Source organism: Tasmannia lanceolata, unplaced genomic scaffold (assembly GCF_043159265.1).
Source record: "Tasmannia lanceolata isolate RefF3 unplaced genomic scaffold, GAP_Taslan_0.1 ptg000054l, whole genome shotgun sequence".
NCBI classification, from domain to species: Eukaryota; Viridiplantae; Streptophyta; class Magnoliopsida; order Canellales; family Winteraceae; genus Tasmannia; species Tasmannia lanceolata.
This window is the reverse complement of record NW_027518731.1, coordinates 2,302,562-2,327,934: the sequence shown is the minus strand read 5'-3', so window position 1 is coordinate 2,327,934 and position 25,373 is coordinate 2,302,562. Positions and strand designations below refer to the sequence as shown.

At 37.9% G+C, this 25,373-nt stretch overlaps 1 protein-coding gene across 1 annotated transcript in view; it reads left to right on the top strand.

The window, feature by feature from the left end:
• The window catches only part of LOC143864846 (phospholipase SGR2-like), a 38,425-nt gene that overhangs the window by 11,742 nt on the left and 1,310 nt on the right, over positions 1-25,373 (top strand). Inside the window, exons 7-20 of the mRNA XM_077375705.1 lie at positions 1,226-1,276; positions 1,947-2,117; positions 3,667-3,816; positions 4,957-5,022; positions 5,133-5,717; positions 9,993-10,092; positions 10,206-10,324; positions 10,769-10,841; positions 13,593-13,695; positions 15,115-15,208; positions 15,301-15,363; positions 20,168-20,216; positions 20,296-20,399; positions 24,759-24,805. Of these exons, the coding sequence (XP_077231820.1) occupies positions 1,226-1,276; positions 1,947-2,117; positions 3,667-3,816; positions 4,957-5,022; positions 5,133-5,717; positions 9,993-10,092; positions 10,206-10,324; positions 10,769-10,841; positions 13,593-13,695; positions 15,115-15,208; positions 15,301-15,363; positions 20,168-20,216; positions 20,296-20,399; positions 24,759-24,805 (1,775 nt within the window). The remainder of the gene's footprint in view (positions 1-1,225; positions 1,277-1,946; positions 2,118-3,666; positions 3,817-4,956; positions 5,023-5,132; positions 5,718-9,992; positions 10,093-10,205; positions 10,325-10,768; positions 10,842-13,592; positions 13,696-15,114; positions 15,209-15,300; positions 15,364-20,167; positions 20,217-20,295; positions 20,400-24,758; positions 24,806-25,373) is intronic.

Here is a 25,373-nt window from a genome sequence, read left to right as displayed (position 1 = left end):
CTTTTCTATCATAAAACAACTGCTGCTATTGTTTTTGGGACCATGAGAATCTATATCACCAGCTTCATAGGTATATCACCTATATAGTTGATATGTATCGCTGATATAACTGATACATATTGTTGTGGCCTCAAGCCACTGTGCTGAACAATACCGATTTGTTGAACCTTGGTCTGCACACTCACATACATATATCTATATGTAAATATAATGTGTGATACACACATATATAGATAAATAGTGTGATTGTGGGTCCCATCATACCCAAAATCAGAGAAAAAAGGGGCCAAGGTCATTTATAAAGGGACCTAAGTGGACCTTGCGGATGATGATGTCAAAAGTGGGCCCTATCCATGTTGTTCGGGCTGAAACTTAGTATCCGAGGTCATCATTTATTTAGTGGTATTTTAGTGAAGTTTATTTTAATTTAATATTTGGTATGGGTTGATTTTAAGATGGTTATACCAACAACTTGATCAGTAATTTTATGTTTAAAGTTTCTAATTTGGAGATGTACTGGATCTTTCTCATTCTATTTAACAGTCTTTTTTGCCGAAGAAAGGTTTTGTCTAAGGTTTTCAATTGTTTAGATTAAAGAGGATGAGTGTATATAGATTGTTTACAGTCTTATATATATAGATTGTTTGTGAGAATCTTGTGGGTTTTTTAACAATATATTAAATTGCTGAACTTTGGGAGTGGATTCTCCTTTAGGAATGGGTTTTCATACTTTGGAGTGAATTACCCATGTTTTATATTGATTTTTTCTTGCTCTCTTATTGGCTTCTCTATGTCTGTGTTTGCTTCTTCATTCTCTTGTTTTCTTGCATCTTGGGCATGGATTGAGGATTCACCTAGACCGATTTACCTCATATTTAGGTATTGCCACCCATTCAGTTTGTGTCTTTTATGTAAAATGTGTATCACATAAGACAAACTGACATGGGTGAAAGTTATCTATGTAGATGTAAATATGCATTTATGCATTCTTTCTTCATTTTCATGTACCTTGTCATTTATTTGTTTTTGTTTTGTTTGTTTTTTTCTATCAATTGAATATTTTGGAGTTTCATTCTTGGATTACTACTGGCCAATGACCACATACTTAACCAATTCAGGAGTCGATGGAAATTCTGTAAAAGCTTGTGAGGAAATAAATAGGCACCTAGTTTTAGTGAAGACTTAAAATAGACACCTAGTTTCAACAGTTATTTTCTATTTTCAGGATGAATTACGCCAGGAGAAAGAGGAGGAAATGGATGACTACTGTTCCCAGGTCAGCACTTTTATCATCTGAAACTCACCTTTATCCCTTAACAAGCTGGTTTATAGGATTACTTCTTTTTCTTATATTTCTCTGTGAAGCATTGAAGCTTGGTGGAGTCTCACTAATTTCTATTGATTCTTCAACTTAATGCATTTATGCTTTAACATGGAGAACATGATAATGAAATCGTTTTAAAGCTATTTTATATGTACCTATTACCTTATGTGTTCATTTCTCTATAGACCACCTCTTTTTAAGCAGGCACTTAGGTAACATATTCAATATTATTACGAGCTGAACTAAAACTTTTAGAGGATATTTTCAACTTCAATGACAATGTTTAAGAAATTTATATGGCATAGTCTTTAAACTCTCCTGTGTCATCGTCGCCTCCCCCAAGTCGCCTCCCTTTTACCGGCCATGTTCCTGTCTGAGTCCACATAGCTCATGTTTATGATGAGGCATTTATACCTGAGATGTTTCCCCAAAAAAGGAAAAGAAAGAAAGAAAATAAGGTGTAATGTACCGAGTTATGCTTTGATTATCTTGGTTTGTTTTATAATTTTGATGGCATTAGGTTTTGCTTTTGCTGATACTTAGCTTTTGGACTTGTGTTAAACTTTCATTTTCTGGAAGCAACTATTTGAAATTGATCATCTTTTAACCAATTTTTTCACAGGTTCCTGTCCGTCATTTAGTTTTTATGGTCCATGGTATTGGTCAGAGGTTGGAGAAAGCCAATTTGGTAGATGATGTTGGTGATTTTCGTCACATCACATCCAGGCTTGCTGAACGACATCTATCCTCTTACCAACGCAATACCCAGAGGATTCTCTTTATCCCTTGCCAGGTAAATGAAGTCTATGTGTCTGTGTTCTATTGATATGCATCTTTCCCAGTATTATAATGTATTTTTGTTCAAACTTGAAGAGGAACGTCTTGGAATTAGCTATTTGTGATTTGGCTATGCCTCTTGGAATACATTTTAAGTAAATCAAATGATAGATCTATACTTAATGTTTCTTTGTGCTTTTGCGCTTTCCATTCTTTAATTAAATGGTCCTTTCAACTGATAAGAAAGCATAAGAAAAGAGCAATCATGGCATTCCCACATTGGTATTTCTCTTTATAGTACATTAAGCTTAGATTTTGAATTTCATTCACATCACTTGTTTGTGTTAGTTTCACCTTTCTTTAATTAGTTTGACTTTTGCTTAAAAGAATGAACTTAGATTTTACTAAGAAAATTATTGTTGTGCACTGGAATGTTTTTGTCCTAAGATGGTCTTTCGACTGCTAGAAGCTGGTAGAGACTTCATATGGAATCACATTTTGTTATTATCTGTTAGTCGTCACATCCAAATGTTTGGCCTATTATGAACCAATTTGATGGGTCCAAAGTTCTAAACCTCTTCCTTTTGCGGGGTATTGGCACCTTTTTCTTAATTTCTTTTTTTTTTAATCTCGACATCAATAATAATGTTTCAAGTTTCAACTAGCGGAGAATGAAAAAATTGTGAAAAATCTGCTCTCTCCTTTAGGGGCCATATTCTTCTGATGGATCAATTTGTTTTGTAGCCTTGACTTTCTCTCCTTTTTGTACTTCTGCATGGAATTTTCTTGACTGTTTTTTTTTTAAATGATGATAAAATTTCATTGATATGTGAAACGGCCGAGATGGTCATACATAAAAAAAGATAAGAGAAAGAAACATATGGGAGACAGAGGGAAAAATACAAAAATGAAACAATTAAACACCGCAGACAGTTATGGAATTTTCTTGAATGTGTTTGCATTTTTTATTATTTTACCCATGTTGTGTGTACCTCTACTTTCAGTCCTCTGTCCACTAGTTTTGGTTGGAAGGTTAGGACTTAGGTCTATTATGGATGCCTTCTTATTTTGGTTTAAAATATTAGTTGACCAATTTATGGGAGGAGTCTCCTTGGAAGAATTTTTTTCAGACACTGAAGGTTGATTGCCAACACATTATACGTAAACCATAGATTTTTGTGTCACTTAGTTTTGGGAGGGTGTTTAGACTATGGAAGATGTAACATTATTCCTTGCTGTATATCATTCTTATTTTTTATAAATTTTTTCCATTTTCAGTTTAGTTGTTGACTGTACTCAGTGCCATTTTGGTTAGTAACTTTATACAATCTTTGATTTCTGCCTACATAAAGGAGTTTGGGTCCCTTTTACTAGTAAGAGGTCCGATTTGGTAAAGGCTTCCAAATGTTTTTACTCCCAAATGTTTGGATTGAATGGTGTTTGAATCTGCAAGACTATATATGCGAACTACCTTTTTTTGTGCTGCGCTAAAGTAAAAATAATTGTGTTTTGTTAGACATGTTATATTTTCTCACAAAATTTCTCATCCATATCTGTTCTTCCAGTGGAGAAGAGGGTTAAAGCTTAGTGGTGAAACCACGGTAGAAAAAATTACTTTGGACGGTGTTCGAGGTTTGCGTGTTATGTTGAGCGCTACTGTCCATGATGTGCTATACTACATGAGCCCCATCTACTGCCAAGATATAATCAACTCGGTAAGTTATGTTTCACCTTTTAAACTTTTAGTTGCTTCTTTTCAATTTTGGGTTCGTCACTGTTGGTACATTTCCCCCTTTTGTTTTTTGGAAGTCAATGGAAATTTCATTAGAAAATTTAAAAGGGGCCTTAGAGGCTTGCACATTGGGTGTATAAATTGTTAGATTTTTGTAGGGGATCGGACACATGCCCGACAGTCTGAGACAGGTACTTGGCCCATTCAGAAAAATCCATGAAACATGGGTTACATTTCATGCTACCTTGCGCTGTGTTCACAACAGGGTCATGGGTACGGTGTTTGGTTCCTTAGTTATAACTCTATTCTGATTGAGCTGATTAGTGATGAACCTATACTTTTCTACATGTAAGATATGTTGAAGTATCAAGGATTAAATAATGCCTTCTCTAACAGCTTAAGCTTTTGGAGAAATTGGTTGTTTCACATGGTATCAGAGCAATTGCCCTGGGTTCAAAACTACTTGATATAAAAAATCCACATGTAATGGCCATCCCAAAAGAGGGGCCATACGTGAGGGGGAGTGTTAAAGTGTAAAAGATTAAATAATGCCTTCTCCAACAGCTTAAGCTTTTGGAGAAATTGGTTGTTTCACAAGATACATGGAAGTATTATTTGGGTACTTCATACATGCTACAGAAACCCAAGAAAAGGTTTACCTCTTCATACAGCTAACGTTTAGTCATAGGATGTACTCAAATAGGTAAATGATATCTGCACTCCCTTCATTTGATAAGGGAAATCCTATTCGTATTTTATAATTTTCTAATTAGCTTTTAAATGCTATAACATCCCCTTAAACTCATCAACAGTCGGTCAGAAAAGTGTTTAATCAAGTTAGGAGTACCATTATCAAACAAGGGAGTATGAATATCATTTTACTTAGAATCTATGCAGTTTCTTTTCTACAACTTTCTTCCTGCATGGATCTGACATATCTCCATCTAATGACATGGTGCTTATATCATCTGAATCATTAATGTTGAAGACATTCTTTTGAATAAGTCAGTCTTATACTTTGTTCTTGGGATTTAATGGGATTATCATGTCACCGTGTTCTAGATATTTGTACTTGGATGAGGCATCCTGTTGTCAAGACTAAGGGATGATTCTTCCTTTCCAGGTCTCCAACCAGTTAAACAGATTATACATGAAATTTATCAAGAGGAATCCAGGATACGATGGGAAGGTATCCATTAGAAATTTTGCCTCTTTGATATGAATTACTCTCTTTCGGTTTTCAGTAGTTATGGATTTTGTACATGTCAAAGATTATCATTGTTTGCAAATTTTTTACAGGTTTCCATCTATGGCCATTCTTTGGGGAGTGTTCTCTCATATGACATTCTCTGCCATCAAGTGAGTTTGTCCTCTCCATTTCCTATGGAGAGGGTATACAAAGAATTTTTCAGAGATGAAGAATCTCGAGGTGATTCTGATCAATCTGCTCAGTCAAGTTATGTTGTGAATCTAGAGAATAAAAATGTTATCACTAATGGTGAGGCTTCAGAGGCGTCTGTGATGCCCCCCGAGGGAGAGAAGTCAAATTTGGAAACAAATACCATGGTAGAAGGTCCCTCAAAGACTTCTGGTATTCAAAGTCCCTCAAAGACCTCTGGCATTCAAAGTCATGAGGAGGACTCTCATTCCTCTTTCCAAAAACCTATAGATTTTACGCAATCAAATGATATATCGTTGTTTGAGGAAGATAATAAAAAACCAGTTCAGGGTTCTGGCTACATGTTTTCTCAAGGAGGAAAGGGTTTGGATGCAAACACGAATGCAAAAAGTCCAGCTCCAGATGGTGATACAGAAACTCCTGTTGGGGATACATCCGAATATATCAACGACAGAGACAAGCTAATCAACTTGTTGAGGGAAGAGGTAATAATAACCTTGAAGTAGTTGAACTTTGCTTGTGTGAATGCTAAGTTGCTCTCAAGGTTTTAAATTTTGACTGAAATCCGAAATTTCGGGTTTCGGTAGAGACCGAAACCTAAATTGGGTTAGGTCGAAACGTTACATAGTTTCGACCGAAATTTCGAAATTTCGTTATCCCTGAAATTTCGGGCCGAAATTTAAGGAATATCCCAAAAAAATCTAAATTTTATTCGTTATTTAATATTATCCCTAAATTTCAGCCGAAATTACTGAAATTTCGTACGGGAAAAAATATTACTTTTCCTATTTCGACGGATTTCAAACGAAATTTCAGTTTCGGTGAGGACCGAAACGCATTCCGAAACTGAAATTTAAAACCTTGGTTGCTCTTTTAGTGCCATTTATCATCTTATTGGAGCGTGACTCACTGCAGTGCGTGTTCTTTTATTTTTATATGTCTCATCTTTCTTAAGGAAAATCTCTTCTTAATGATCTAGTATATCGGTTTTCATATTGACCTTTTGATGTTCATAATTGATCGTCAAATTTTCTTTTTGATTTGTTACTAGTTCAATGTTTTTACGGGGTACCGCAAACCAGCTAAGCATTTTATCGAATAAATGTATAACCAGAACGGATGGTTTTGTGCCTATTGCCAGGAAAACATACAACTCCAACGAAAATGTATAATTTGAGTTCAAATTTTCTTTGTTTTTTTGAGTGGTAGCAATTTCATTCAATAAAAAGGAAGACCGAGGTGGTCCACCCCAAATTAAAAAATAAGGAAGAATACATAGAAAAGGGAAAAAGGAAATAGAGAAGCCGTCAAGGTGGAAGAAAATCAAACAACTCCGACCCCGACTTCTCCACCACCATCAAACTGTAACTTCTAACTATAACTTCAGGATTATCCCTTATACTACCATCAAACTATAACTTCCAAGAACCTTTTTGATGGGGGCAGGGTGATCTGCTAATATAGCTTGTAGATGTCTCAGTTCAAATAGATAATAAACTAGTGGGAAAACCTCCAAATTATGGATGAAGCACTCACATATCACATTTTAAGATCTTGTGTGAGTCTGAAATTAAGTGATTACTGGACTAGGTAGCAAGGAAGGCTTCTTAAATCTGTGATGGACTTTCCCTTCACTATGGGTAAGAAAACATCCATTCAATGAATCCTAAAGTGATTCTTTCTGGATCATATGCTAAAAGATCTCTGGAAGTCCCACATCTACATGATGAAGGCCATTGCTCTACAAACTTCTTCATACAAATCAATGCATCATGGGGCGGAAAAACTCACGGTTCTTTGTATGGATTCTCATCAAGCTAAGAGTAAGAAGTAAGAACCCATGCATGCCCATATACAGACTCCGTAACTTTACTTGCCTTCTCAATAGTCTCAGTGCCTACCTTCAGCTTACCAATATTCTCTAGCATCAAATCAATGCAACAAGGAGCGTAGGCAGTCCAATACAATCTCTCCCTCATCTCCATCAACTTCCTTTCCTGCACTAAGGTAGCTAGAGTGTTATCAGTGATAGTTTGCACCACTTTATGCTCCCTATCTCCTCAATCATGTCACCAATAAGACGGAACATCAAATTTCCTTCTTTGATGGAAAACAAGCACAGACGGATTTTCAAAATCGCCTCCCTGCTGGACTATTAACAAGAGTAATTAGACATCTATTCTTTCCATCTGTCCATCCATGACATGATACTATACCCATACTCAGCCTATGCCTTATTGTGATCTTCCATCATGCCACTAGTATTCTTAACTTCCTTGAAGATCCATGTCCTCATCTTATGCATGTTGGGGGATTTTAGGCCAAGCCTATTTTGCGTTATCGCCTCGACCATAGCCGCAAAATATGTGCTATTAACAATATTAAAAGTGTTAAAAGTATAAAAGATAAAAAACGCCTTTCTCCAACAGCTTAAGCTTTTGGAGAAGTTGGTAAGTTAACAAAAAGGAAGGGTATTTACAAAGACAAATCTTCCGATCTTCTTGCAAACTTCAACCCTTTATTCCTTCTTCCACCTCAAGTTTAAGGTAATGCTTCCAGCCTTATCAGTGATAAAAGAATCAATGGGACCCCTCGGCTTAAGTGGTTGAGAAGCACCACCATTAACCAGAGTTCCATCACCACTTGGATTATCACTCCCAAAACCCCTTCCAATGTCTATTAAAAGTTAATTTCTTCTTGTGAAACATCCAATTACTCCAAAAGCTCAAGCTGTTGGAGAAGGCGTTATTTAATCTTTTTATACTTAAACACTGTCCTCACATGTGGCCTCTCCTTATAGGGTTGGCCTACACATGGCACATGTGGCCCCTTTTTTTTTGGGTTGGCCATTAGATGTGGATTTTTAATATCAAGGAGTTTTGAACACACAATCTTGGCTCTGAATTGGCTTTCTCAAAAATCAAATACCCTTTTAAAAACAAAATCCAATTTTTAGCCCAATCAACAATCTTGAAGATCAATTAACCAATTAAAAAAAAATCAAAGATAAATTCTAAGTGCAATACAAATAAAGAGCAGAGAGTAGAGAGAGAGAGAGTGCACCTGGAATTTGTAGTGGTTTGGTCCTTGCTACAAAATTTTACCCAATTAAAAAGCTACTGAAAATGAGACCTCTCACTTCTATTTATAGAGGGAGTTAGGATCTCTAAACCTCTCTTGTGCTTCAAAGTGTCCCATGTACAGTTAGCTTGCTTAGTTGGCATGTCCATGTGTCATGTGGTGGTTTTCTTGAGTGCTCCAGCTCCCCTTCTTGTCACATGGCTGATGTCATCCTGCATGGCTGAAGTTGACTAGCTGATTGACAAGTGTCTTGGTCCCCACTTTGAGCACGTGGCTGATGTCATCATGGTCCCCACATATCTGAGGTGGCATCCTCTCCTTAATCCCCCTTATTATAATAGATCCTCACTACAATGCCACTCATATTCTCTCTTATTACAAGACTATCCGTACATGTATACCCCCGTTATTATATGATAATTACAGATTTGGCCATATAGGCTATTTACAAAACTACAATCCATACTACTACTACACTAGGCCCTTTTATACTCTGACCGGGACCCGGTCCACATCATCCCTCCTAACGAAAAATTGTTTCTTCAATTAAAAAGATGTGGGTGTATGTTTCAAGGTTGCCAGAGCGGGAATCGAAATGGGAATCGAAAGCGGGAATTGAAGGCTCCCAGGGAAGAATCCTGCTCAAGGTTGCCAGAGCGGGAATCAAAAGCGGGAATCGAAGGCTCCCAGGGAAGAATCCTGCTTCCTTGGTATGTTTATCTTCGCTAACACGAGACTTGATAATTTCTGGATTCACAAGTAGAATGCCCACATTAGTAACTGAAATTTATCTAACATGGATGAGGGAGTCCATCTTAAGTGAGGTATTACATACACCGGAGTCGTTTACTAGAAAACTAGCCTGATACGTGCATCTGGGGTGTCTTTTCATCATAGTTGCCAATCCACACAAATGGTGGACTGTAGTTTGCAAATACCATTTTGTTTGATAATTTGAAGAAATTAAGCTGTTATTGTGATTTTTTAGGCAATGCAAATTTCAATCAATAAATGTAATAAATAGGAATGGGCAGTCTGAAATAATCGACGAGGAAGTATGAAAGAATCTGAAATCCATATTTCAAAAGACTTGTGGTCTAATGGTTTCCTTTTAGTTAATTTTTTATAGTCGAGTATTTAACAGACTGGAGTTGCATTATTGATTTTGAAAAGCAATAAATAGGAATGGGCTTACTCTAGTAATTCATCTGAGTAAGTATGAAGAATGGGAAATCCATAGTCCAAAAGACCTCTGTTCAGAATTTCCATTTTGTTAATTTTTGTTTTGGTTTTTCTTGTTCCGCCTGCAGATGCATTATTGATTTTGAACCTTTTCCCTTTCAATATTGCTTGTTTTCCTACTTTGTATCCAGCTATCCAAGTACTTGGGTTATGAACTCATTAAACAATAAGATAGTGACACTTTTTTTTTTCTTGAAAGATATTTAATGCTAGCACAAATACACTATTCCTTACAAATGATGGTAAAATATTGCTAATCTATCCCCCTATTTACCTTGTGTAAATACATCTCATGTACAATATGAAAGGTACGCAAAGTATCCTTTATGGCACATAATTTTACATTGTCTAATATTTTAAACAAATTTCTTTCCATTTTCTACATCTCGAAAGTTCGATTTTAGGTAAGTGACTGGGTGATTTTATCATTTCCACAGGTGAGTTCTCTTAAAGCAAGAATCGCAGAACTTGAATCAAGTCGTAACTCTTCATTTTTGCTTGACAGTGAGGAAGATAGCAGTCACGGCCTTCATCATGGTAATCATGGATTTTCTCATTTTTAATGTATTTTCTAATTGCAGTGGGTGCTTATACATAAAAATAACTTTCTTTTAGGATCTTACAGTGCTTACAACATGCGTGGTGAGCAGGTGACAAGGTAGACGATCCTACTCCAAAGCATTCTTTTCGGAGAAAGCTCGCACCGGATCAAGATGATTCGCAAAAGGGTTACACACCTTACATCAAGTATACTAAACTTGAGTTCAAGGTAGAAACAAATGAGACTTCTCTTGTTCCTCATTCACTTGTTCTTTTTCTTGCACTTCTATATTGTCATTCTCTACGATGATGCCACTGTTCTCTAGTAGGCATCTGCATGGCTTAAATGTCGGCTTCGGTGTCAGTTTCAGCCACAACCGAAACTGAAATTTTGGCCGAAGTCATGTAAAATTTCATACAATATTTTGGTGGAAATTTTGGCAATTTCGTTGGAAATCTTGTAAATTTCTACGGAAATTTTTAGGCCAAAATTTCGTATTTATGTACTTCCGGTGTCGGTCCGAAATTTAAAACCACGGGTATCCATATGTTAGTTTACTTAATAAGTCATCTCTTTTCAGTCGTTGTACACATGTTTATGTTTTAAATGGAGGATATTTTCATTTCCTAATAGCCTGCTGATATTCCCCTGCTTAACATTGATTTCTATTAGGTTGACACATTCTTTGCGGTTGGAGCTCCTCTCGGTGTCTTTCTTGCTCTACGCAATATTCGTATTGGGATTGGTAATTAATCAGGCAGTAATACCCTGTAGTTTTTAATTTATTTTTTACATTTCTGCAACTGACCTGTTGTTCACAAAAGCAAGGCATCATAGTTCCCTTTCTAGGTTTCACCTGTATTTAGGGTGTAACTGCACATTGTTTGAGAAAATTGTATATGAATGGAATTGATTAAACCTAAGATGTTGGACATGGTAAACACTCCATGTCTTTTTAGGATGGAGTGGGAGCTAATTACATTACCACATTTTTTTTCCAAATCAATGGATAATACAAACTGATCCATTTTCAATTCAACAGATCCAAAGGTTTCATTTTTTTGTTTTTTTTTTTGACAAACAGCTGAAATATGACAGAAGCGAGGGATAAACAAACCACAAACTGTGAAAATTTGAAACCTCGTAGTTTGGTATGCCATATGCAATATCACTTTCTTTGATATGGATGTGATAATTGATTGTTGAATCTAGGTTAAATTATGTCTAAAACCTCCAGAAACAATGAATGTCATTCCCCTTAGAAATATTTCTACTTTTCTTATGGAAACGGTTCAAGGTTTTCAGCTAATTCTCTTTTAAAGTTTGAAGCATTACTGGTTTCCATGGTTTCTATTTATTTATGAACTTAATTTATAATCTGACATCATGTTTTTGCTACCATAGCTGCTCTCTCAAGTGTATCATCTTTTACAAAATTGTTCTTTAGTTATGAAACCAAATAATATAATCCTTGAGTATCTTGATTCCCCATATTCACTAAGGGGCCATTTGGATACGCGGATTTTAGAATCCAGGTTTTTAGTTTGAAAACAGTGTAAATGAGGGTTCATGATCAAGCTGCTGTATGCTGTCCTGACAGCGTTTCTTGGATTTTAAGTGAGAAATTCAGGTTTAAAAATCTCTCCTACATCCTGAGATTTCTAAAACCTGGAAATATGAGAGGATCTGCTACTCTCTTGCTGACGGAAAGAAGGGTGAGAAGTCAAAAATGAGTAAAAAACGACGGCTGGTCCACTTCTCTTGTCTCTTAGCTACAATTTTGAAGAAATCCCGGATTCTAAATCCGCGTATCCAAACGGCCCCTAAAGTTCTTTAATGCATACAACAAAAACTTCTGGTTCTTTAAATATGAAGGCAAAAGTTCCCATCCAAGAATTTTGATCAATGTCCAACACCGTATCATGAATAGTAGGTAAGGGAATTTGAAGATCCTGATTTGCCTTGATATTATCAGCCTTTGATCTATGTTTGCACTAAAACTTGGACATTTCTTCAATGAAAAATCATCAGTTTTTGTTCAAAACCCTTCAAATGTCCTCCAAAGGGATTCTTGGAGCACACGACACCTTTTTGTACCAAACCCTTCAAATGTCCTCCAAAGGGATGCTTGGAGCACATGTCAGCGTCATGCCAATATTTCACACTTTCTGTGGCTACACCTAAACCTCACTTCTCTATATGAATAGTTCCCTGTCCCACACTAGTTTGTAGTGCGAGAAGGAAATGGAGTCCCTAACTCTTTGATGGCAGATTTGCCAAGATAAGAAATAGTAAGTCCTTCGTCTATGTCAAATCATTGAAGTGATGGAAAGTCCAATGGATACAGTTCGACATTCAGTCATCTTTCAGGAGTCTTATATTTGTAAGTCATTACTCGGAGGAAGAGAGCTGTGGATGCACAATTGGATTCCCCCAATATGAAGTAGGTTTTGTGGGTGGGGTTGAAACCCTTGAGCAAAAAAGTTGGTTTGGTTGACTAACAAGGTGCTCATATCCTTTAGTTTTATTTGAAGAAATGTCTGATCACTCCTTTGCAGGAAAAAACCCTTCTGGCATCCGATAGATTTATTGCCGGTGGTTTTTATAATCATGAAGGTATGTCCTTTTTATTTCCATTTGAGTTTCCTTTCTTTCTGATGGGGAGAATGAGGTGGGAGATGGATTTTTGTTGGAGAGTGATGTCTATTCTTAATCAGAGTAGGTGATGAGTTTTTTCTCTCTTATAGGTTCAGTTCAAATGATTAATAATGATAATTTATTGGCAATTAGGCCTGTGAAACAACCAGTTACTCCAAAAGCTTAAGCTGTTGAGAAGGTGTTATTAAATCTTTTATACTTTAACACTCCCCCTCTCGTGTGGCCCCTTCTTTTAGGGTTGGCCTACAAGTGGCACATGTGGCCCCTCTTTTGGGTTGGCCATCACATATGGATTTTTGATATCAAGGAGGTTTAAACTCAGGACCTTTTGCTCTGATACCATGTGAAACAACCAGTTACTCCAAAAGCTTAAGCTGTTGGAGAAGGTGTTAAATTATCTTTTATACTTTAACGAAGCCTATTATGTCAATTACGTGGGACAAAAGTGGAGGTTGAAGAATGGTCGACGAACGATTCTTCTCGTGATGAATCCAAAAATAATTGGTTTGGAGTTTATTGAGTATTCTAACTATTGCCATGTGGCAACCAAGGTATAGTTTCATGTGCTTAATTGGTTTGGAGATTATCGATTATTTTAACTACTTATGGACCTGCTCACAGCTCTATGTTTCATATTTCATGTTCTTTATTTGGAAATATAGATGGTTGGTTCACTTTTCCCATATTCACTTAAGTAGTACATGTAGATAGTTTTCTTTTTTTTGCCAACAGTTATGCTGCTTCTGAAATTTTTAAAATTTGGGTTCCATGTCTGGTACAGCATTTAATTGCATTGACTTTACTTTTTTCAGAAATATTAAATGTATCACTTTTTCAGGTAAAGGGCAAGAATATTGGCAAGATGAAGGAATAATTGAAGAGATGCCAGCTTGTCGACAGATGTTAAATATTTTTCATCCCTTTGATCCTGTGGCATATAGGTTTGTCCACATCACTTTATTTAACCTTACATCTTTATGTATTGCAAGCATCTGATGGTGCAAATTTCTTAAGTTTGCAGTATCTTTCTGATGGGAAAAATGATTTATCTATATATGTATGTACAATTGTCCATACACATATAGGGGAGTGTTAGTGTGTTTTCTTCAAGGGCATATTAGCATTTTCTCCAAATTCTTCAATTAGGAAGTCCTTTTTTCCGTGTCCGACACTCCATGTCTGTGTCGATACGCGACACTCGTGTCCGTATCCACAAATTATAGATGTACATACACATATAGGGGAGTGTTAGTGTGTCTTCTTCAAGGGCATATTATAATTTTCTCCAAATTCTTTAATTACAAAGTCCTCTTTATCTTTGTAAAAGTTACAAGTCATGACTACTTTAGTTATTTCTGCACGCATCACCTCGCCTTCTTTAAAGAAAAGATCTCTATTTCTCTCAGTCCATATCTCTCTTCCTCTTTTCGTCCAACTTTCTATAGGATTTTGTATCACTACATTAGTGGAAGAAAATTGGAGCAAAACCCTGCAGTTTCTAAACTGCAATACCCCATGAAAACCTCTGTCCTGCTCCTTGAGGACACTGGCAGTGAGATTTGAGATGCTAAATTTCTCCTCTCCATGACTGAAAACCCTGTAACATGGAATTTTTTAGGCTACAAGAAACTCAATATTGCATGCAAGGATGGAAACAATGATTGACAATGGCTTCCTTGATGGCAATGTTTGGTGGTGGTGTCTGCGATTGATATGATGGATTTACTTCCTGGAGAAAGAAAAACTGGAAACCCAAATGTCCATGGCTTCTAAATTTTCAGTACATCTAAAGAAGGGGAATTGTGCTCTAATTTTTTTGGACAAGATGCTAATGTGATGTAGGACACTTTCTAATTATTATTTTTGTATATTTCTTAGTAATTAAGAATTTCTAATTCTAGATAAGCTAGAATCCTTATTGGATTAGGATTAGTTACTGTTTTAGTTGTGAGAAATTAGGAAACAAGAAGTCTATAAATATTGAACCTTTGTGTGTGTAAAAATGTGATCTTTTAATGGAATGAAATTTCAGCTTTTTCTCCTATTTCCTTGTGGATCCAAGGTTCTTTTTTTTATCAAAGAAGACTGTGATCTTCTTCAACTGGGTTGAAGGCCCTTCACCTTTTCCGCACACTTTTCTGCCCACACCATAATGTCTTACATACAGACATTGCACTCTCTCTCTCTCTCTCTCTCTCTCTCTCTCTCTCTCTCTCACACACACACACACACACACACACACACACACACACACACACACACACACACACACACTCCTTGCTAGTTGCTACTTGATTTCTTTTGTTTATAAAAGTTCTATTTTGAGTGAGGACACCTTATATGAGTGGGCTTTCATACAGAGTAGAGCCGCTTATATGTAAAGAATACATCAGCAGACGCCCTGTTATTATACCTTATCACAAAGGTGGAAGGCGGTTGCATATTGGATTTCAGGTAAATTACTATCATTATTGCACAGTAGTAGATAACACTCAATTATTTTTGGCTGGATGAAAGATTGAATCTTATTCTAACATGCAATGCAGGAGTTCACTGAAGATCTAGCTGCCCGATCCCAAGCTGTTTTCAGTCACTTAAACTCTATGAGGGTAGGTGCCATGTTAAACTTTCAAAACTTGAAATTTATTTTCAGAGAGGGTAGATTTTTTGAAATTGCAGTAAAAATGCACCTACGGTTTAAAGATTGAACTTCCTAATTGCTGGGAAACCAGTCCACTCTCCAATGTAAAAACTGAATGCTATCATTTAGAAAGACCATAAAACGGCATGCTAGTAATTACTTTCAGGATAAAGAAATCATATTACTTAGAGAAGAGTACTGTACATGTGACATATAAAACTCAACTCAACCCAACTAAGCCTTTGTCTCAAACTAGTTGGGGTCGGCTAATGAATCCTTTAGAAAATTTTCATGAAGAAGGTGAAAGAATCTACCCGGCTCAAATTGACTAAGTCTAATCCTGACATGTAAGAATGAAAAATCCATGGTTTATCTCTTAGAGAAATGTTTAGCTAGTTCAAAAATCCATTTACTTCTAACAAAATCCAGAATCACCGAAAGAGATCACAAGACTGTAATGTCAATCTTTAGTTACTTATGCACACAACAGCGCTAGGGGTGTACCTCGGGTCGGGTTGAGGCCAACCTGAACCCGACCCGAAGAACCACTTACTCAACCCGAGGTTAAACCCGACCTGACCCGAGGAACCCTTTTATCCAACCTGAACCCGATTCGAGTAGAGTTAAACCCGACCCAACCCGAGTTTTTAAGCTTAAAAAGGGTGGCCCAGTGCAAGAGGCTCCTGTCATTGCAGGGTCTGGGGAGGGCTAGATGTACGTAGCCTTACCCCTGCTTTGCAGAGAGGTTGTTTCCGCGACTTGAACCTGCGACCACCTCGTCACAATGGACCAACCTTAACATTGCGCCAAGGCTCGACCTAACGCGAGTTTTTAAGCTTGCTAAAATAAGAAAATAATAAAAAATGCTGGGTTTCACTCTGGTCGGGTTGCCCAAGTCCTCAACCCGAACCTGACCCGAACTCAACCCCGGTTGGGAGAACTCAACCCGAATCCAACCCAACCCAAACTCAACCCAACCCGACCCGATCCGACTTTTTTCGGGTTGAACCCGACGGGTTCGGGTTGAACCCAACCCGAGTTGCACCCCTAACCAGGGCTCGTCACTAAGAAGCAACAGAACGTACCAAGAAGAGAGATCAAGGATCGATGATGAACTCCGGATCGCGCAGGGAAGAGATTGATGCTCTATTACCTGAAATGCCAGAGATACCTTTAGGGAGGCATTGGGCTGAACCACCGTTATTAAAATTGATTCCAGATACTAAGGGAGGAATATGGGGGAAACTGGTGGGAAGAGTTTCTGGGAAGCTATCTACTGTATAAACGTGGCTAGGAGGGACTAGCGAGTTCTAGGGGATGATAATAGTGTATCAGATAGAATATTTTGAGCTGCAAATCATCCCCTGGACAGAAGAGAATGCAGGTGACCTCAAAAATTTCTGGAGAAATAAGGTTGGGCTTCCCTTTGCAGAACTGGAGCTGTGGCTCATCAAGTTTGCAAACTACTTTACATGATTATGGTGGGAGGTGAGTGGGGTCCTGCCTCATGCCTGGTGAGAAGAGAATATCCGAATTGTAGGAAGCAAAATTGGCCAAGATCTTGTGTCAGACAGATCTTGCGAGACTGGCCAAGGATATGCAGGAGGGAGGATTCTACTTCAACCCCAAAGAAAATGAAGGTCCCGGTGCTTACTGACGAAATCCTATATTGAGTTACGGCCGAAATATCCGCATGAACTTGCTGCAACCTGAAGCTCGGAATGCTGTCAAAAATCAAAGCAATCATGGGAGGATTCAAGCTGTTAATTCGCATCTGGTAAGTAGGAGATGTTGGCCGGAACCCCCAAATCAGGTTGATGCAAGTTGTAGGCAGAAGGTGTAGCCTGGAGACCAGGGCGGCACACAATAGCGTGACGGTTTCTTGTTTCAATTCTGAAAATGGAAGGCTATCATACGCCTGTGTCTAAGCTCAGAAGCAACCAAAACAGCTGCCATGCGGGAAGGAGGGTTCTACTTTAGTCCTAAGTCGAAGCGCCAGAAAAAGTGAAGGTCCTGGTGCTTATTGACAAAATCGTATATTGGGTCGTGACCCAAAATGCCAACCCAACCTGATCCAAAATCGGGCTGAACCCATCGGGTTCGGGTTGGGCCCAACCCAAGTTGCACCCCTACCGATGATTGGTTTAGACATGATGGGGAGATAGGTTGGAGGGATATTCTAAGGCAAAGAAAAAGTTCATAAAAGGGACGGGATTCATACTACATTCGGGGGGGAAAATTAGGTTTTGGCTCAATAAGTGGTGTGAAGAGGCCCCTTTGAAGGAGCAATTCCCTGACTTGTTCGCAGTGGCCGAGAATAAGGATGTTTTAGTGAAAGAATGTGGCGAGTGGAGAGAGGTCATGATTCTTGGAAGCTGACCTTTAGAAGAACTTCTTTTTGATAGAGAGCTACCTAGGGTGGCCAAGTTTAGTAGGACTGAAGACTATTTGGCAGAGCTCCTTCAGGAGGTGACTCTTTGTGAAGTCAAACCTAGGCGATTTGTGGTTTAGCACGCGCTTGATGACAATGACATCGAGGATGAAGTTGAAGGTCGTTGAAGTCTCTAAAGTCCTCGATTGATGGTCCCCATTAACATTAGTGCCAATTAGCAGCTGCTTTTTTTTGGAAGGCGAGGTACTCATTTGTGATTGTGGATTCCATGATAGCAGTAGTTGTAGCTCTACATTAGGAGCACGGGGCTCTATCTATCCAAAGGAGGTACGGACCCCTCCCATAGTACAGTACGATGCAGTTGAAAAATGTTAGCCCAACCGTTAGCAGAAGCAGACTTGAGAGGTTAGAGAACTGGTACATTAAGTAGACAGATGAAGATAAAAGGGGTTCGATTTGAAATTCTGCTCGGGAATTCACTGTTAAATCGTTCTACCATCAGATAATACCTTGTCATGTGGCCTCATGAGTAGCCAAAGTATGGAGCTTCCAAATGCAAGGGCGTTTGGATGGATCTCTTTCCTAGAATACAAGAAGTGGATCACCTGCACAATTGGCATATGTTGATTATTGACCATTGTGCCCTTTGCATTGAGGCAGGTGAGACAGTGGATCACACTTTTATCGAATGCAAACTGGCCAGGGAGGTGTGGAGTAGAATATTAGGTATATTTGGCATGGCTTGGGTATTCCCATCCAAGCTCATTGATCACTCTTGGAGTGCTGTTCTGTAGTGCCCTATAGAAAAAAGGAAAGATCCTTTGGAATTTTATATTTCTAGCTATGATATGGGTTCTGGGGAAGGAGAGAAATGCTCGTGTAATTAGAGGTTTTGTGAAAAGTGCTCGCTTTTTATTCTTTAGTGATTTCCCTAACTATTTCTTGGGTGAAGACTCTTCCCTGCTTCAAATTTGTGTATGCATTCGATCTTTGGAATGAGTGGAAGGAGATTTGTTTTAGCTTATTGCAGGGGATTACGGTATCACATGAATGGGAACCGCGTACTCCATGTCACTTGAAGCTTAATTTCGATGGATCTAGTACGGGGAATCCAGGGCCAGAAGGAGTAAGTGGAGTTCTCCGATATGAGAGTGGGTCAATGAGATGGGCTTTCTTGGTTCCCATAGGAACCACCTATTCCAAGGAGGTGGAGGTTAGAGCAGTTCATCAGGGCGTCATGCTATGAGAGAGCCAGAGAGGTATTATGGCGCAAGTGGTAGTAAGGGGAGACTCCGTTAACGTTATAAGATAGCTTAAGGGGTCCCATGCCTTTCCATGGAGATTTGCTCCTTATTTTGATGAGAGTACAGGACCTAGTAGAGGGCTCAAACGTTTTCTATCACGTCAAGAAGTCAGTTAATAGCGATGTCGATAGGCTAGCTAAGCTAGGGGACAGGGGCATCTAAGGAGAGTTTAGAGATGTGTTGATTTCCCTCCTTGAGGATCTCCTATGATTTTTGCTTGCCCTTCCTGGGTTCTTTTGGCTTTTGTTTTTGTTTTCATTTTATTTCCATTTCCATTCCTGTATTGACCATCTCGGTCGTGGGGCTTGCCACTCAATTTCATTTATAAATTTCGTTGCCATTCGAAAAAATGCCATGACTGCTTCTTAAGGTATTTTGAAGACATGTTCTTGGAAACATGTTAGAGCATGCGGATATTTCATAATTGACAGTTCTATTTCGAACATCAAGTATGAAAACTTTATAGGCATATGCAGAAATTTTAAGAGTAATATAAGGAGAAAAGAGAAAGTATGATAATTTCTTTTGGCCAATTGCTAATTTTATTATGCGGTTTACTTTAAAAAAATTCTTATTGGATTTGGTATTTGTTTCAAGTATTAGGAACAATTCTCATACTAAGCTATTGTATCGTGTTTATGCTTTATAAATGTGATACCCATCTAAATATGTATCATGTTTATGCTTTATAAATGTGAACACAGGACATAGTAATGGATTTTTTTAACCCTGAAATTTAGAGACATGATAATAGATGTGGCTTGTTTACGTAACACAACTTTAAGTATGTGCATATGAGGTGTGAGAATTATGGTTTGAGCATTGTCGAAACATTGGTATCAGTAAATGCTACTTGGACAGGTAAAATGTATAAGTCGCCATTAGTTCAGATATCCCATGGTTTTTTTTATGTTTAATAGTATCAAATTTTTGATTTACCAATTCCAACCTTTCAACATACCTGCCAAGATATGTGTGTGTCTATATTCATAATTCTGTTTTAAGGTACTTAGGAATTTGGTTTTCAATTTACTGTGAAGGACTTCTGTGTCCTAAGTGTTGGGGTTTTTCAATAGGTGAAAATGATCAATGTGTTCCAACCAAGGAATAAGAATAGCATGCAAGGTATGTGAAGTGTTGGTTATCTATTTTTTCCTTCATGTATTCCCTTAAGATGTTTTATGACTCTGTATGTTGTATATAGAATCCATAGAAGATGTTCAAGTTCCAGAAGAAAGGACATATGGATCCATCATGATGCAAAGATTGACTGGAACTGAAAATGGTCGAGTCGATCATGTACTTCAAGTGAGTAGTCCATTGCTATTGTTTTTGTAATGGCTGATTACATTATATATTTTTCATATCAATGCTATACTTCAACATTTTATAGTCACATGATATTAGGCAGATTATTTGGTGCATATATTTCTTTTAGATCCATTTTCCTACTAATTCCTATATCAGTCCATTTAGTTTGAAGTTGGAAGGATTCAGAAGTTTTCAAGAAGATTTTATGATGCTTGCTTATTTCTGTCTTGCGAATTGGGACTTGTTAGAAATGAGATTAGGGTTTGAGGAGAGGAAGAAGAAGAGGAGTGAAGAATGGAGAGTCTCCACTAGGGAGCTCCTCATGGATATGTTGTATATATAGGCCCATATAGGGTAAGTGATGTACAATAACAACAATACCCTCTAACATACACCTAATGACTAAACTACCCTAATACATGTTATTCAACACTCCCCCACAAGCTGGAGTGTATATACTATGGAACTCTAGCTTGCTACAAAGGAGACTACAACCAACTACAAATAACAAAAAGTATAATAAGCTTATACACACATCCAGCTTGGTATAATACTCCTCAACCTGGTGTGGTGAATACATAATGAAAAGCATAATAAAAAGTAGTAACGACCATAGTGAATTGTATCGAGATCAACAACCATTAAAAGAAGCAGCTCCCTTGAAGTAGCACAACAGCGAGAGCAATCAAACAGGGCCTCCCCCTAAATGAGAGCATAGCGAACAGATCACTAGATCAGCATATCACGAGCAATGGAGGCGCCATGACAAGAACAATAACGGTCCAATGAGTAAGAAAAGGGCACACCAAAGGTGCACACAACGAACATCGGCGAAGCAACACAACACCAAGAGAAGATAACCACCAATTGGGAAACCATCGGAGACAAGGTCGACGGAGACACCGTCGCCTGAAGAGAAGAAGAAAGAGAAAAGATGATAACTAACCAACGATGGGGAAAACCATCATGTGGTGACAACGTTGACGGCATGAACATCGTCGCCTGAAAATAGGAAGAAAAGGAAGGAGAAGATAACCAACCAATGATGGGGACACCATCGCCCAGAAAAGAGAGGTCGACGGGAAAAGACCATCGCCTGTAAGAGAGTCAACGAACGATGGGAATGGAAACCATCGCCCGGAAAAGAGAGGAAAAGGCATAAAGCCGAAAAGAGAGGATAAGGTATAAAGCCGGACAAGACAAAGAGAAGACACATGACGAAGGAGACGAAGAACATAATCACCAACAATACTCCCCCTCAGGGGAGACTATATGAACCCGGACATGACAAGGCAAGGAGGTCAATATCAAGACAACACAAAGAGATAAGGCAACACTCCCACAAGAAGACGATACTCAGACAACACTGCCCCTAAAGAAAAGACAGCAAAGATGACAACACTCCCTCAAGAAAAGATAACTAAGAAGACAAAATCAAGAAAAAAAAGAACTCTCCCCCTAAAGAGAAGACACAAAGAACTACATGAGTACACTCCCCCTCAAGTTGAACGTCTAATACCTTCAATTTGCAACGAAATGAAGACAACTAAGGCACCACACCTCTCTCGGACATTCGATCGAACACTTGGTGTGCGCCTGGAAGAAGACAAAGGAAGGAAGACAAACAAGGCACTCCACCTCTCTTAGACATTTGATCAAACACTTGGTGTGCACCTTTGAAGAACAACATAAAAGACATAGGAAGAATTAATAAAAGACATATTTTCATTTTATATTTTTTTCTTAAATGTAATATTTTTTAAATAATTTTAATTTTACCGTTTATTTCTCGATATAAACCCGAAAAAATTAATAAAAATTATTATATCCCGAGATTTTACCTTGCCGAGAAATTCCCAAGAACGACATTCGTGACATAGGCAAGAAAGAGAGAGAATACTGAGAGAGAGAGATTTGAGGAGAGATCTTCGGAAAAACAAAAGAGGAAACACGTAAAGGCAAACAGAGATACGAAAGAGAGAGAGAGAGAGAGAGGCGTGGAGATACTCTTCTTCTTTCCTTCTACCCCTTCCCAAAGGATCTTTGCTCTGATACCATGTTAGAAATGAGATTAGGGTTTGAGGAAAGGAAGAAGAGGAGTGCAGAATGGAAAGTCTCCACTGGAGAGCTCTTCATGGATATATTGTATATATAGGCCCATATAGGGCAAGTGATGTACAATAACAACAATACCCTCTAACATACACCTCCTAATACATGTTATTCAACAAGACTCATTGATGATTGGTATTATTTTTTCTAGTCAATTCATATGATTGAAACTTCATTTAAGTTCGCTTTTGGTTTTGATTGGAAATTCCAGTAGAGATCCTGTAAAATCATAGGAACATATGGAAACATATGCAACTGATAGAATTTTAAGATGAAACTCCAGGAAAAGATAGAATAAGCACAAATGCAGTTAAAAACCATCACATAAGCAAGACAACGATCCATAATGCTTTAACAACATCGAACACTTAGAGATATAAGTTGTCCCGTATGTTTGATAATTCAGTACATACCACATTTTACATGCAATTCATATTAATATTTATAAATAATACATCACATTTCACATGCAATTAATATAAATATAACTATATGACACATCACACATGCTAACATAGTATACCACTAATATACTGTTGGCTTTGTTTTTTGTTACACGTTTTAGTTTCAGTGTGTTTCAATGGGGATGGAAATGGAAACATTTCGATTGTTTCGTGGCGATTTCAGTGGAAATTTAAGACCATGAAAGTGAAAGACAACATTGGTACACGTTTGAGTTTATTGTTATATGTAATGCCAAGAAGTTTTATTCTCATTTTTTAATATGGATATTTTTGGCAGACTTTGGGTTGAAATAACATCTTTGACTATAGGAATCATGCTAGTTGTGTCATCTGAGTCTGCCACATGAGAGTTCATTACTTGAGCTTGAGCGGTGGTAGTTTGTGAAGGAAGGATGCATCTTTCGATTGGCTCCCTCAGTTCCTGCTTGAAACCCATCCTGAATGCAAGGTGGACAGTGATCTTTTAGTTTAAACGTATTTAAGAATATTATCCATAGTGCTTAACTAAAATAGAGATACATGGGATCCACTTGCAGATGACGACTAGAACAGTAAATTTAATTCTGGAAATAGAAAGCCTTAAAATAAATTGATGTAATAGTTGAGATTCCACACTTTGAAATGCAGCAATATGCTGGAGAGGATTAGTGCTTGAAAGAAGAATAAAGGCTCATAGAATTAGAGCAACAATACCAATTCTGAGACGAGAAGACATGGTGGAATTTTTTATCTATCCTGCTGATCCCAATTTTGGGTTCTGGGTGTTGGGATCCGGGTAGAACTCACCCTTAAAAGCTAGCTGTTGAGGGGAGTGTGCCTCAGTCATTATAAGCCCTTCCACATCCATTCACTTTTCCGATGTGGGTTTTTTTTAAATTTCGTGTGGAACCCTCGACAATCCGCCCTCCACGCTGAAGCAACATGGGAACTACGAGATCTTCCCGAAGGGATTTTCTCCATCCTCGAGGGTACAGCAGGGTTACCATGTCCCGGCTCTGACACCACTTGTTGGACCCCGTTAGAACTCACCCTTAAAAGCTACTCATTAAGGGGAGGGTGCCTAAGTCCTTATAACTTATAAGCCCTTCCACATCCGTTCACTTTTCCTATGTGGGATCTTTGCTTTCACATGGAGCCCCCAACACTAGGGGCAACTATTGAAGCTTCATGGAGTACCTATGTTATGAGAAAGGTCCAAGAGGTTCCGTTGCTGCTCTAGACCACCGTAAAATCTTCATAGGAGAATCAATGTCATAAACCAGAGAATATCAATGTCATAACATGAGAATCCTATGTAGTTCTCTTGGAGTCTCTGTGTAGGAAGCTTCTGGCGTGGCACGTGATTGGAGGGTCTCATCTGATCTATTTGATATCTAGTAACCAATCAGGAGCATAAGGAGATGTGTGCTCCTTGCAGTGTGTGATTCAGTTTGTTATATTATCTTATTCTATATTAATTCTCCTTTGTTTGAAACTTTTAACAGTTCCAATTTTTCTATTTTTACCTACTGTTTAATTACATTTTCATGTGGACTGCACATTGACTCTCAAGCCCATGTTTTCCCTCTGTCGGCACCTCTTTATCAGAGCCTAGGGTTTGCATTACATGGTCCTCTCTACTCCTTTTGGCAACTAAGTGGGATCTCAAGTGGCCCTGATGAGTTCAGATTCATTTTATCTTTTGCACTGTTCGCATCTCCCGTTTTTGCTTTATACATGTTAATCTTGCAAAGATATTTTTTTTATCTCATTGACTCAAGTTTGCCAATTGATTATGCAGGATAAAACGTTCGAGCATGCATATATATCAGCAATAGGTTCCCACACGTAAGTAACCACAGAGAACTTTATTCTATCGTACGCGGAACCTCCAACAGGAGAGACAGAAATTAGTGAACTTGGAATTGATCAAATTAAGTTAGAAAGGGAAAATGTAAGAAAATTACAATAGTTATTGGTAAAAGGAAAAAAAAATATTGATATAAATGCACATATAATACGCATTCAATAAAACTTGAAGAAAAAGGGCACATGCGGTATATATGGCTATATATGGCAAGAAATCGGTACATAACTTCTTTTGCTCTTTTTTTTTTCATAAAGAAACTCTCAGTGAAAATTTTTCCAGGAAAAATGAACACAGCTATATCATGGGGCCTTTTCCTTTCCAAGGTTTTTTTTATTGAAAAAAAATCCTGGAAAAATGGGTTACCATACATCACAAAATTCAATTTTGAAGGAAACAAATTTCATCATATCTAAACATGCCATTCTTGCTTCTTTTACCTTAGAAAATTTCTAGTAGTTAGCTGAGGGGTTTTAGTGTTTTACTTTTTATGTTTTAACAAAACAGCAAACAGGTTTCTTGAAGTTTTATTTTGTTTTAGGTTTGTTG